This window comes from Trachymyrmex septentrionalis, unplaced genomic scaffold, assembly GCF_001594115.1.
Source record: "Trachymyrmex septentrionalis isolate Tsep2-gDNA-1 unplaced genomic scaffold, Tsep1.0 scaffold60, whole genome shotgun sequence".
Taxonomy (NCBI): Eukaryota; Metazoa; Arthropoda; class Insecta; order Hymenoptera; family Formicidae; genus Trachymyrmex; species Trachymyrmex septentrionalis.
The window spans coordinates 3,435,569-3,450,586 of NW_017305779.1; the positions used below are offsets into that span (position 1 = coordinate 3,435,569).

General features: G+C 37.8%; 1 protein-coding gene across 4 annotated transcripts in view; it reads right to left on the reverse strand.

Annotated features, from left to right (window-relative positions):
• LOC108752565 (IQ motif and SEC7 domain-containing protein 2) overlaps positions 1-15,018 on the reverse strand; it is a 57,212-nt gene that overhangs the window by 28,027 nt on the left and 14,167 nt on the right. The window contains exon 1 of one of the 4 annotated variants that reach the window (XM_018493467.1): positions 11,590-11,834. The exons of 2 other annotated variants lie outside the window; for them this stretch is intronic. Coding sequence is in view for 1 of the 2 variants with exons in the window: in XM_018493466.1 (XP_018348968.1) it covers positions 5,536-5,582 (47 nt within the window). In the remaining variant the exon portion in view is untranslated. Of the gene's footprint in view, positions 1-5,535; positions 5,650-11,589; positions 11,835-15,018 lie in introns of those variants that run through there. One more of the 4 variants, XM_018493466.1, reaches the window with a different exon arrangement.

Here is a 15,018-nt window from a genome sequence, read left to right on the forward strand (position 1 = left end):
GAGAGAGAGAGAGAGAGAGAGAGAGAGAGAGAGATAGGAAAGAGAGCCGATACCAGAGATATTCCGGAAAATGAAGAAGTAAAGACAGCAGACGGGTCAGCATGCATATAAAGAAGAATCGAGGAAGATCGGACGAAGGTAAGGAGAGACCGGGAACGAAAGAGATCGCGTTCGACTTTCGCTTTAAAGCGGAGTATCTTCAACATGACGGGAGTACACGCTCGCGTCGGTTGTCGGCGCGACCAGCAGGATATAGTCGTGTCTGAGTTGCATTTATGCTCGGGTAACTTGCTCGAAACGTTAAGATGCACCGCGTTGAAACGGTAACGAGAGGATTAAATGCACACCGACGCGATGCGGTGCATCCATTACTACGAACGAGCGTGAAGAAAAAACCTGGGAATACATAAGATGGTTCATTGAAGTCCCGCAGTGTTTAGCACGTTTTATTCATTAAAGTATACTATTGTAATTAAAATAAATCATTTAACACCTTCGCAATTATATATAATTAATTGTAATCAAGTTAATTATACTATAATAAAAATTATTATAATACAATATTTTAATAGAAGTTGTTTATTTAATTTTAATCAATTTAATTAATTTTAATATAATTATTACGATTTTCTTTATTCGATCTCACTGCTTCTCTCGCATACACATCACGTTCTAATCGAAATCTCTCGAAATAATTTTTCCCTCGTCTTTTAATTCTCGCAAATCTTCGGTACATTGTTATGTCGAAGATACTGCGAAGTGTGAATAATCCAAATACGTATCGCAGTTGACACAACAATGGAGGTAGAATTAATTGAACGACACATTAAATTATAGCAAACAAGTCATTGCCATAAATTAAGATGCGTCGAGATAAGGAGATAATTTCTTGGGTTTAATGATCGTAAATTTGCGGGTTGCTCTCTGCCAGTGAACTTGCCGCGCGAAATCAGTATTTAGGACTATGGCGCAGGAAACTACTCTCACCGAAGTAATCCTCTCCCTCACTGTCGATCTCGCACCGCCGTGGACTCTCGGAACAGGCGGCTTAATACAAGCACTTAACCGGTCCAGCGGGAATCAGTTTTGCGTCTGCGATCTTCATGATCGTGATGAGCGTAAACATCGTACGTCGTAACTTTTACGTTTTAATGCGTTCGCTAATGATCCAAAGAGATTTTAACATCTGGTACGGTCAACGTATATCTCTCAGATTTTCTATGCATCACCGATGGTTCGGATGTAGAAACTTCTTTGCCAGTCGAGCAAATCTCAAATTTACTCTTTACGCTTTATTTGTATCACAAGAATGGCGACGTTCGGAAGCTCGAAAGTTTGATAGGTTGTCCAAGGTCCAGGTAGGAGATAAACAACTAATCGTAATGATTGGTTTATAAAAGTAATTTATCACATACCCGTGATTCATGTGCTACAGGTTATCTACGCTTAAGGTAGTATTCCGTTGCATTCAATCTTTGCTCGCACACTGAGTGTGTACAAACTGTGGAAATAAGGCGTTATTAATCAAATCGCGAAAACGGTTTTGATATTCATTCGCAGCCCCCATAGTGTAGATAATCAATTTCCTTTGCAGTGCGCGATCAAATAAACGTAGGAAGTTCAAGTACCGGTATAGATGGATGGAAATCGAGGTCGACTACTGGTATATATGAAGCTGACTGGAAGCAGAAATACATCATTTGCTTAAAGCAACTAGCTCGTTCACGGTAGCGAAGAAATTTATCGGCCCAAAGGCAGAAGAGATTAAGGCCCGGTTGCACCAACGTTACTTTGGCTTTAAACAAGACTCTCTTCTCTCTCTCTCTCTCTCTCTCTCTCTCTCTCTCGTTTTAAAGCCGAAAAAGAGACAGAGACAAAGAGAGTTTAAAGCCTCGCTTAAAATCAAGGTAATGTTGGTGCAATCGGGCCTTAACTATATCTTTGTGTACATAGACCACACACTGGGTCTCTTGGATCCATTTTTAACTTCAATAAAAATGCGAATTCTTGGAAAAAATATTTTTCCATAAGAATGCAAGATACATAGAATTATAAAATTTAAATAATTGAAATCTGCTAAATTACCAAATATAAATGTTTATACAGGAGATACTTGAAAAACGATTTGTCGATTAGAAAAATTAAATTTTTCTCACAGACATTACATGTATAATCTTAAATTATACTGGCTAAGAGAAAAGGATTGTAACGATTCACGAGGTGACAGAGTGATAATGTATTCTTAGAGTTTTTTCCACCGAAGGTGGAAAATCAAATATTACATTATGGCCCTATTCAAAGATGGAAAAAAATCTAATACTATACTATATTATCGCCTTGTGTGACTTGACGAAGCATCGCGAATCACACAAACCCGTTCGAGTAGGTGAAAGTTATGATAACACAAATTTCTTCCGACTTTTTTGTTTATTGAATTTATTCGCCGCTCAACTAACCACATCCAGGATGTTAGACCGCGCGAGTTTTATTATTTTTCCCCATTAAACACAAGATTGAATGAAGTGAATTATCAACTTTCTTCTAATATACCGCCTATTTACGACGATGTAAGAGTGTTATCAAAGTTATAAACGGGATGAGGGCTTCCAATTTTCTTATTTTCCGTCTACACCATAAAAATGTCAACATTAACTGACATGTTAAACATATAATTATTCTTGAAGCATCGAACCACGGAAAGTGCTCGTCGCCTTCGCATACTTCTGTCTGATGTGAAAATATTCTCAAAGCTGGCCCCAAGTCAACGACGCTTTTAGCTCTTTCCAGCCGACCCGCTCAGTATTTTCTCTTTTGATATTAAAATAGACCACTTACTGCTGTTGTACGCGCATCATTACTCCGCGAAGTAATTAAATAATAATCATAATAATAATCTATGAACTCTACAATAAGAAATAGAAGTAATGGCCACAACGCGATCAAAGCTAGATCTTTAATGCTTAAATAATTTAATCTGAGAATTATACTATATATACTATATATATATATATATATATATATATATATATATATATATTTGTAGTCATTCAAATTGCGCGCTGGAATTGGTTTTTCAGACTTATAAACGCAATTAAACTACTGTAGTAATACCACGAATTAAATTGACAATTTTAATAATTTGATACTCAATCAGACATCTTATTAAAAAGACGTTAATATGCTAAAAAAACTAAATAAATTTAGGGTGAAAAATATTATCTCGACCAGGAATCAATATTTTATTGTTGAGTTTTCAAATGTACAGTCCAATAAGATTCTTATTGTTAATAATCTGTTAAATTATGCGAGTTTGATTTCCAGGCTTTCAATCATTCTTCAATTAAAAATTATAACTTTTTGATTATAATACAATTAAGTTGCAAGTTTTTAAAATGCTTATAATATCATTGTTGAATTTACGATCAATTATCTAATGAGATATTAATATTTTAGTTTCAGCTTATGATTGCGTTTCAAGTTCGATAAACTGAATTTCGGCGCGCAATTTATAACATTGAAAGATATATTTGCAAAAATTTGTACGAATATTATCAAACACGAAAATTCGTTGCGACCAAAAATAGAATTATGTATTTAAGTTAATTTATTCTTACACCGATCAATTTCTACTTATTAATTAAATAATTAATGTGTATGATAATGAAAAATACAGTTATGCGAATACAAAATTAACCCACGCTAACGTTCAGCACAAATATCGAGAAAAATCTTGTAAGAGTAACAAGATTTTCTCAAGTGCGTTTTGTACTGCTACACCTCGCTTTTTTTACGTGGTCCACTTAACTCGTGAACCATGAACATATTTAGATGCATTGCGCTTGCAAATCAGCATTAACAGACAGATTATTCACGTCTATCCACACGTAAACATGCTCGAACGTAACTGGCGAGATATACCGTAGGACTGTTGTTTCTCTTTTGAAAAACTTAACACGGGAAACGTACGTGTGTACGCGTAACACGACGAAAAAGCCGTAAGATCTTCCGACCCGCGATTTGCCGCGACTATTGTTCTCGGCGGATTACAAGCAGTATCGCTTTTTCAGGAAGCGGACTGTCTCACTTTCTGCTATATTATGCACTTCCTACCGGCACAATGGCGGTTACGATGAGCCCGGGTATAAAGAGCGATTCCCATGGCGTTTAATATCTCTCGTTACTATGCTCGGAAGTCCTTTAAATACGCGTAATGTCGTTTATGAAGTGTATCGTAGCTCCGGTAGCTCTCGATCAAATTATCTATACAAATTATCTATACCGTGTAATTACTTGAATATTAAATTTACAAGTCTCCTCGTGAACCAACGTTAATTCTCAGGATAAACTTCAAATTCTCCTAACCAAGGTGAAGCTTCTTGAAAAAATTAAAAATTGTTTGATTTAGGTACCTATATCGGCGATTAATTCTTTACACGCGTCTAATGCAGAGCTTTTTACCGATAACGCGATCGAATCCTGTTTTGGAGTAAATCGATTTTCGATACAGAAATATATGCCAAGGAGTCGCCGATTTTTCGATCGGTCGGCGTAAAATGTTCGCTCTGACACGTATAAAATAATCCGGTATTTCCAGTATCTTTTAATATAGACCGTTTTAACGTCGCGACTATTCATACGGTAATATTTGTGCAGTTACGAGACGCCGATTTTTTTGGAAACTCGAGACTCCTCCAGGAGCGGATTGTTTCACTTTTTTCGGTTGTTTTTTTTTTTTTTTTTGCCACTACGATAAACTATAATGCAACATTGCGACGCACTGCATTCGACCAACAGGCAAATGGAAGGGAGGGAGGAATGACCTTGTCTATAATAGTGCGATAGTTACGGGCTGACCTAGTCTGAGCGTACCATTCACCGATGCAGTCACTTATAGTTGTACCTTAAGGCGCGCTTACGCCGATCTCCGCCCCGGAATTGTTGCACATCGATAACATCGCGAGATACGCAACATCCGTTAACAGTATTGCGTCGAGGACCTATTCTTTGTGGTTTTCTTTTTTTTTTTTTTTTTGACAAACGGATTTCTTGACCAACTTGAATTCGCGATCGGCGAAAAAACGTCGACTTATAACTTTCGAGTAATTACGCTCACTGATGCTAATTCTTAGTGATTAGAATGGCAAATAGATAAATTCGCAGGAAGATAACGTCAACACACATACGCGCGTAATGATAACTTCTAATTACAAAGCTAATCACGTGAACTGAAACTTTCTATCTTAACTGAATTTGCGCGAACTTGACATGAGAACTTCGATATCTCGAGCGAATCCGTTTTGACGTTTTTATTATGCATAATTACCAATGCGACATTAACGGAGCATTTATATGTAATTATATCGATCTTTATGAACAGAATTTAATAGCAATCTGCAATAATACATATTCCAGTATTATTACGTACGATATATTTACTTAATTAAAATTTCAATATGGCTGCTTTCACTTCACATTTCACACTCACTCGCGCGTATCTAAACGTACTCGAAATGCTAAATATGTAAAAGTCTGTACCTGTAACGACGAGCCCTCCTAAAACACACAGTTTCTAGAAAACACATCGATTACACCAAACGTTATAAGCATACGTTCGAAAAATGCCAAACTTATCGCGCGTATCGTACGGCAATGGTCGTGAAACTCGTGAACAATAGATACTTCGCGAAACGAAGTTGCATATCATTATCTTATCTCTTGTATCATTACGATACAATCGCATACATAAAAGAGACGTGGCGATCGAATGGATTTTTCGGCCGATCATTTATACAAACTCAATCAACCTATAGAATGAAATGGAAATAATACATCTATTTATAGAACTGATGACACGATATCTAGTTATTGTCAATAACATCAACAGTCTCGATTTTCCTTCATATAAATTTATGTTGAAAAGAGATATGATCGATATATAAATGCTATTTACGAATGAACATTTGTTGATGTACTTTTTAATACTGAAGATCAGAAAATGAATTATGACATACTACAGCGCGATTGATACAGAAAGAGAATGCTCTTATTATCAATAATGTGATTGTAATTTTTCTTTATATAAAGCATCGCACTAAACATATAAAAAAATGATTTCAGTCAAATTGACAAAATTAATATTTCGTAGTTTCGTCTTATAAGATGCTAATCAAAAATCTTCATAAACACAACCATAAAAAATGAACAGACATTTTTGGAGCATCATTTAAAAGTTGTTATTTTAACTTTTCTACTCAATGATAGATATATGATTATATATGTGTTTAATTATATATAAAAAAATGCTTGTACAGTAAAAAAAAAACGAATTGTCTACTGCAAAGATACTTTTCTGATTAGATCCAAAATAGTAAACGATGCTTTCAAACGATGCTGCAGCAAAATTTGAATTTTTTATAATTGTACTTGTGGTTCCTTAAAAATGTCTGTCCATTTTGTATGGTTGTATCTATGGAGATTTTTGACCAGCATCTCATAAGCTATCAATAAAATATCACGATTTCCAACGATTTGACTGAAACCATCATCTCCTGATTAGTGCAGGGTCTTTTATGTCAAACATGACGCAAAAAGAGATCGATATCAACGCTATTCATGAGTGAACATCACATTTTTTTGTCGCTTACGTATATTTTTAAAATTCTCAGAAAATGGAAACTTAGATTACGGTACACTACAGCGCGGTTGATAACGATAAGCCCAATGTTTTCAGCCGATTACGCCCACAGGTTTCCTCCCACAATCCGAGTTGTTATCGCGCGAGCGAAGATTCCGGAACAATACTTTCCCCAAAGCATGACTACATTTACTTTTATCTCTCTGTCACCGAACCGTTATCGGTTCCACTCTACGATGGCAACGAAGCGGGCAATCAACAATAGATCTTCGTGTACAAACACCATATCATGCGTGCGTATACCGTGACGATGTGCGTGACGTATACGTGGCGACCACATGGGGATGTATATCCTCCTCGTCGAAGCCATAAAGTCCAAACCGATCGATATGTTCCGAAAGCTCCGCACCCATAAAGCGCCCCGCATATCCGGTGTCTTAACTCGTGCGCGAATGTGAGCGGTACAAAAGAAAAACGTCAAAAAAAAAAAAAAAAGGAAGAGGAAAGAAGAGAACATCAACGTAAACGCAACGCGAGTATCAACGGCAATAAATTTTCTCGCCTCTCGACAGCGTGCGCTCATTCTATTTCGCACGCTGAAGCGAAAATTTCACGTTAAATATTACCGTTAAATATTCTACGTGCGTTGTGGTCAGTCACGGGTAACACCCATCAGTCCGTGATTTATTCCCGCGAATTTCTGCCATTCTAGAAATTCAGGATTCGGGGTGTTCGGCCATGATCGCGTATTAACCCGTCAAAGTTTTTTGACCAAATCGAGAAATCCCAGATGAATGGCAAATGTCCACGGCTGTCGTTAATTAGATGAGTCATCTCGATCGAAATTAGCAAAACGTGACTAGGAATAAGGGCACGTGAGACCGCCGCGCCGGGTCGTTATTAAGGAGGGTTGCTACCACCACCAATCGGAGGTGATGGTGAATGATTCAGAAGGGTGGAATCGTAGGGGTGCGTAGGGGTCGACGAAACAAACAGCAAAAATCAATAGCACAGTAACCGAAACAACGCCGGTTGCCGAGACTGTCGTTCTTCTGTTACCTTCAGACTCGGTTTTTTTTTTTATTTTCCGATTAACTTGTGATTTAGACTTAGATCTTTTTTATTTGCTAATTAATGCTCATGTTAGGCTTAATCTGATGATAATGTAAACATTTCCCTACCTATAGTTAATCATTAAACTGATGTTTTTTGTAGTAAACAAAAAACTTTAAAGTAATCACTACAAAACCAGTGATTATATAATTGTAGCTAGAAAATCACAATTTTTACATTATTGTCAAATGAGATCAAGTCTAAACTACAAGTTAATCAGATAAAACTGGACTACACTTAACTTGATAGTTTTGTACTTTAAAAGTTACTCTTGCTACGAAAAAAAACCTATTAGTTTAACAATTAACCGTAACTAGAAAAATACAATTTTTACATTACCATCAAGTTAAATCTAATCACAATGCAGAAAATGAAGACTAAGGCCTGATTCGCACTTGTATTACTTCCGATAGGAGAGAACACTCGGATTCGTTGCGCTTCATCAATCGAGTAGCTTCTTCTCGGAGATATTTTAAAGTTTAATTCAAGAGCGAATCGTCGGAATATCAAAGAGCCGTTTCTATCGCTAGTAACGAAATGCACAGACACGCAGCACGCCATACTCCGGAAAATCCGAAGGTACTTATATTGACATTGGCCCTTTTTCACGACAATCCAATTATTTTATCCAATCGTGCTGGAACTTCGGGGCACCGGAGAACTGGCACCGACTCAAGTTTCACTCGGCGCGAGCAGTTCCGTAGAGAGGCACTTGCAAAAGATTTGTCACTTAGATTTCGTTAAAACGAGCAGCAGCTCGATTGAATTATGGTTGATTTTATTTCCTCACGCTCGGGATTTTTCTTCCGGCAGCCGAAAGAACGCTCGTCGCTCATTCTATATTTAAACCAATGTTTTTCTTTTTTTTCCCATATTTATTTTAAGCCGAAGAACAAAACGAACACATCGGTAGTGTGCGATGTTGATCGTCTTGGAAAGTTCACGTACATTAATAACGTGATAAATGAGTCAAGTAGCAGAAACACCAGCGGATGCACAGACAATTTGGCAATATGGCGACGGCAAATGATCGCGTGACCATTTGTGGTTCACGCTCGGCCCACGTAGAGAGGCTCGCCTTGATCGGCGGCCGTTCCCTGGGTGCTGATCTTACCCACGTGTCCGTAAAACGCGTAGGAGTAAATAATGTCGTTAAACTATAATGTAATCCACCTTAAGATACGCGCGAGTAATAAGCGAACTCGAGAGAGAAAAAAAAAAGTATATAATTTTAATGAGCCATCCAAATGGAATATACGATTTCTCATGGAAACGCGTAGAAAGTGCCGGCTATCTCTTCGCAGAACGCCCACTTGAGCAGACCGAGAATCTCATGTAAAATTCCGCGGTGTATCGACAGTGATTTTAACGCGTTCGTCATAATCCACGATAAAGCCTCTGTCGAAACGCACTTGGCAACGTGTGCGCGTGCAATAAATCATCTACGTGCTCTTCCGCAGATGGCCTTTTACCAGAGATGGAAAAAAAAAGCAATCAAGATTAATTCTATCTCGAATGTTGCAAATATCGAGCGATCGGAAGCATCGGAATATATCAGAGTGGACGAAGCGAGAACATACGATAAAGTAAACGATCCCATGTATCTATATCCGGAGACTTACACAAAATTTATAGCACATTTCAAGCATTTGAGATTAGTAATGATTTAAATGAATAAATGATCTTTCACAATAAATAAAATTACTTGTAGATTTGATATGATTCTTATTAATATCTGATTATTAATATTCTTACAGAGATGCTTATTAGTATCAATTATTAAATTGCTCGTCAATTTGATAAAAGTGACATTACTCTGGTTACTTCTCATGATTACGTTTCAAAACCAAAAAAGATTTCGACGCGCAATTTACAGAATGATATGTATATAAATCAGATATGTATATAAATTTACATAGAAATATTTAAGGATCCATTTTATCTTGCTGAAGTCAAAAAATTTTTTTTGTATAATTTGATAGCCCCCAAATGTGTAGAATATTGTGTTGAAACCTTAACGTGAAAGTAAACTTGAAACTTAAAACGCATTTTTCTCGAAACTACATTTTTCGATCTAACGAAAGGGATAAAGCAAAAACTATTATAAACGTATCGCTTTCAAATTTTCCACACTGTAGAGCAATATTTTTTTCTATTAGATAAACTACAATTATATCAATATCAATGATACTTTTTTTTATTGCAAAAATAAGAGCACAATTTAAGGTAAAAAAAAATCAAACTTCTTTTCAAATAACCGCCATTTTGTTAATTTTTATCTAAAGTCAATTATCATAGTCTACCAATAGAGACATTCTTTCAGGAATAGGAAAATCGTTTTTTGAACTCTTTCAGATGACTGGTGCGATTGCAGTACTTCCGATCTGGCGCCATGTTCAAGTCGGAGAGGCTTTTTTCCCGAAACTTCATATACAGGGTATCTATTAAGTAAGGTCGGAGCAGCATTGGAAGCGTAGAATGGGCCAAGGGGAACGAAAAAGTTTTATACCATTTTGCAATTTTCGCAATAGTTAACAAGATATTAATTACTAAAAATGGATTGAAATGGAACGAATATTGACCTTTAATAATTTTTTTTCTCAAATATTATCAACTTTACAGAAAAACTGTAAGAGACAAAAATTGTTTATTTTCTTCTTACAAAGTTCTAAGAATTTTTTCAGAATATTTTAATATAATACCGTATTTTCTCATGATAATAAAAATAAGAAAATGCAGTACTAAAAAGTCAATAAAAAATTCTGAAAAAATTCTTGGAGTTCTATGAGAAGAAAATAAACAATTTTTATCTCTTTTTTTTGTAAAATTGATTTCTCTATCCCTTAACAGTCAACACATTCTTCATAAATTTAAAAGTAAAGAGAAAAGTATAACAAATAACATGTGAAAACAATGAAGTACAATATATATCTTCATTACTTTTCCCGAAAAAAAATTGCCAAAAATCGCCTTTTTTTTTTCAAGTCACGAAGTAGAATAGACTTTAAGCACTAAAACATTCGTTTTGATCAAATATTGTAATTACATTTATTCTTATCGATCCAAACTTGTATCATATTGTTAAACAAATAAAGTTTTGTGTAAATGTCCGGACGTAGGTACATGTCCGGTCGCTCTCTGAGATTGCTGGTGGATGTTTACTTTAACAATCTGGCGTATCTCGGAGCCACGAAGGGAACGCGAATAAACCTTCGTTCGTCGCCAACGATCTCTGCGGGAAAGACGATATAACGTCTGAAAAATGCAAGATTGTCATTTGCGAAATAAGGTCACCGTGTTACGTGCACGCCGCATAATTGCAACACACGGTGCACGTGGCGGGGTTGGTGGTTTGCGTATACGTCGGTTTTATCCGTAGTTGCACGAGCCTCCGTCGGTTTAGTACTTTACATTCCAACCGCAAGGTCGCACCACCATTCACAAACCGCTCTGAAACGTTACCGTGCAAATCTGCATCTCTGCACCTCCAGGCTCTCTAGCGTGCACGGCGCACTCGCGTGCATGCGTGCGTTGCGTGTGCATTGCGTGCGCAGCGTGGGCGACCAGGGTGCGCTCGCAGCCTGAACGGGGCTATTTATTTTCCCAGATACGCGTATCGCAGATACTAACGCGCGATTAACATCAGCATACAGCTCGCGGAAAATCAAGCGTAAATAAATCGCTCGATGAGGGACAGTAATGAATGGCGAAAATATCAGAGATTAAGGGAGGCTCGTAAATAATCGCGCGCGAGAGAGAGAGAGAGAGAGAGAGAGAGAGAGAGAGAGAGAGAGAGAGAATTATTAATATTACGTTATAAACTCTCGTGAGTGTATATCTACCTGTGACGAGACACTATCGCTCGAAAGCGTCGGGGCAACTTTCGATCGCGAGATCGAAGTCTATCGTGCTGTGGAAGGGACTATGACGCACAGTCGTTGCACTCGTTATGTCACACGTATACGGGGAGGTACGACGGTGGGGCACGCGCGTGTCGCGCGTGTAACCGTGTATATAAGCACGCATGAACATTCGCACGCTCACACGAGACGATCGGACGACCAGGTTCGAAGCACAAATTTCGCCTCCGGAGAAATGGAAGAAAATGAGAGACGAGGGGGGGGAGAGGGAGAGGGGGGGGGGGATGAAGGGGGTGAAGACGCGTCGCCGGCGTCGTTTTTTCCGCGGTGCGCGTGAATGGGGAAAGTGCGACGTGAATCGTTAGAGATGTACTGGCGGAGACGAGATATAAAAGGGACGCGAGAAGGCGTCGGGACGCCCGGCGTTCACCGAGTCTGCGCCGTCACGACGACGTCCCTTTGTCCCCACGAGTCTCTCATCTAGCTTCTTCTCTTTCCTTCTTCCTCCTCAGCCCTTTCTCTCTCTCTCTCTCTCTCTCTCTCTCTCTCTCTCTCTCTCTCTCTCTCTCTCTCCCTCCTCTTCCTCGTACGCTCGCGGTCTTTCTCGCGTCGCGACGCCGACGTCCGCGTCTATTGCTCTCTTTCCGTACGAGAGAGCTGCGCCTCCTGCACGAGATGAAAACGGTAGACCTTCTCCCCCGCATCCCTCACGAGGCACGTTGTCACCCCCCCCCACCCTCTGAAAGACTCCCGGGCGCATTAATTGCTAGCTAGACGATCCTATCGGGGTGAATTGTAAGACCAATCGCGGTGTTCATCGAGCACAAAAGCGAGAATCGGAAAAGCACATAGATTCGATGAATCCTTTACCTTCAATACCTGCATTACGAAAAGCTACGACGAAGAATCGAAAAGCGAGCGGGGCGTGAGAAAACGCAGATCGCATGGCAGAGATAAAAATGTAAACTGTGCATCACGCGCGCATAAAAATTTTGCATAATTCGCGTATTCTTTGCAGAGCGGCGCGAATTTGAGAAATTTTGTCCGCTGCATTACTATGAAAAAAAAAAAAAAAAAAAAAAAAAGAAAGAAAGAAAGAAAAAGGAAAGAGATCAACGATCGTCGACATTTGCGTGACCAAGGACATTAAAGTACTCGCGTAATTACAACGTTGCTACGGAGAGGACACTCTACCCTTCTCACGACCTTTTTCTCCCTCGTTCCGTTTCAACCCTGTACAATTCTCAAATTCAAAAGCAACCGCGTCATTTCTGGTGCAACTATAGTAATTTCTGTTCATGTTGAATGAAGGCAAGTGAATTGTTAGTTGCTGTTGCTAGAGATAAATGCGGTGCCGGGAAACGCAAAGCTGACGTAAACAGAAAATAGAGATAACACGAAGTCTTAAAATACCAAAAGCTCAAAGAATGTGTTTGATCGTACTGTAGTTGGTTTAAAGAAAACAAAAAGAAAATACCAATTCAACATAAAAAACGAAAAATGAATGATTAAGTAAACAATATTAAATTAAAATCGACCATAAAATATTCAACACAATTAAGTGAAGAAATATCTGATATTGCGAGACTCGCTGCCTATTTTTGTGTAAATTTTACAATTTCCAGTTCAAACGAACTGCGCGTCGATTATTTATCGATCTCGAAACGCAGTTTTAAATGCAAGCTGCGAGTAATATCACAAGTTAAATTGGCAAGCTATTTAACATTATTCATGTTAATGAGCGTCTTTAAAACATTATAAAATTGTTATTATAATAAGCAACTTTGAAACATTATAAAACTTTTATTATATAAAAGTTTTATATATAATGTTTTAAATACGCTTACTATACCTATAACCTTTGTTATATAAAAGTGATACAGAAAATATCATCTCACCCGGTCAAAAGACTTATTTTGACGGGATATGACCTTCTTTCACTTATACGTAAATAAATTTTTTATTAAATTAAATCTTATTAGTCAAACAGATATTAAACTATACCAAATTTTTGTTGACCTACTTCATGAATATAATAACAACGCTTATTTTTGTGTAACAAACCTTATGGATGTTGTGAGCGCTTGATATTAACAAGCTTCTTACAATGTTGTTAACGAAACGAAGCAGATCACATAGGAAAATATCGATTTTGCAGTATGTTAATGAAACTGCAAGAATTGTTCTACGCGTTCCATTCAACAACTTTGCTCAACTTGCAGATAGAAATCTTTCAACGCCTTAGTTCTGTGCGTATTGTATAAATGATACGCTCGTGTAAGTCTCTTTCTCTCTCTCTCTTTGCTGCAGAATAACACTGGCGTGTTATAACAATAAACCAGACGCGTAATACGACGGCAATAGCCGGCAGAGAATCTGGTGATTTATCACACTTGACTCTTAGTTTCGTGTATCGCGCTACTATTTCGTGTCGATAGTCCCCGAGTTTGACGCATCATAAATTACAGGGTGTTTGCCGATGATAGGCGGGGTTGCTGTACGTGACGCTACTTCTTGTCAACCATAACAATCCACAAACCATAACAATCCTTCTTTATAAAGGAACTTTATTGTGTCACGAACACTTCTTCAAAGTAATAAGAGAAACGAGCGAATCGTTCTTCAGAAGTATAGATAAATAATATATTAATAATATTATTTCTTGGTTAATTATTTAGATGAATAGAGATAAAGAAAAAGTAGTTAACAAGATATCTACAATGACAAGACACTGAGGCCCGATTTGTCATTTTCTCTGGTTAACTTATGATTAGGCCTGATAACGATGTAAAAATTTTGTTTTTCTAGCTATGGTTAATAAAAGAAAAACGAATGGTTTCGTAGTAGAATAATTTTCTAAGTCACCATAAAACCATCAGTTAGTGATTAATTATAATTAAAAAAAAAAACACACAATTTTTATTAGACTCATTTTTATAAGTGGTTACCTAAAGATTGGAGGTTATCAAGAAGATGACTGAATTTCATTACGAATCTCTTGATGACCTTCGAGTAACTATATTATTGTAAAAACAGGTCTAAGAGGGGTTAGGTCTAAACCACAAATTAATCAAAAAATGATAAAACGGGCTTGATTCAGAATTTTCATGAAGAGAAACGCATAAATTTTCCACAGAGAACGTTATCTCCCAAACACCTCCACTTCGTAGAGTCGACACACTTGTCGTACGATTTCGTGCGTTCGACTAATTGCATTAGGAGAGATTGGAGAGATACTCCGTGTCCTTATAAGTGCTTATCAACCGGTCGTCTTGAAGTGCTCGCTACCGAATTCGGTTAGAATGTCCCAGATTCGCGCAATTCACTAACGTCCTGTCGCTATACCGAGAACCGAGCCAAAATACTTTCAATCAGTAATCGATAGCGGCAGCCCCCCCCCCCCCGATGCCA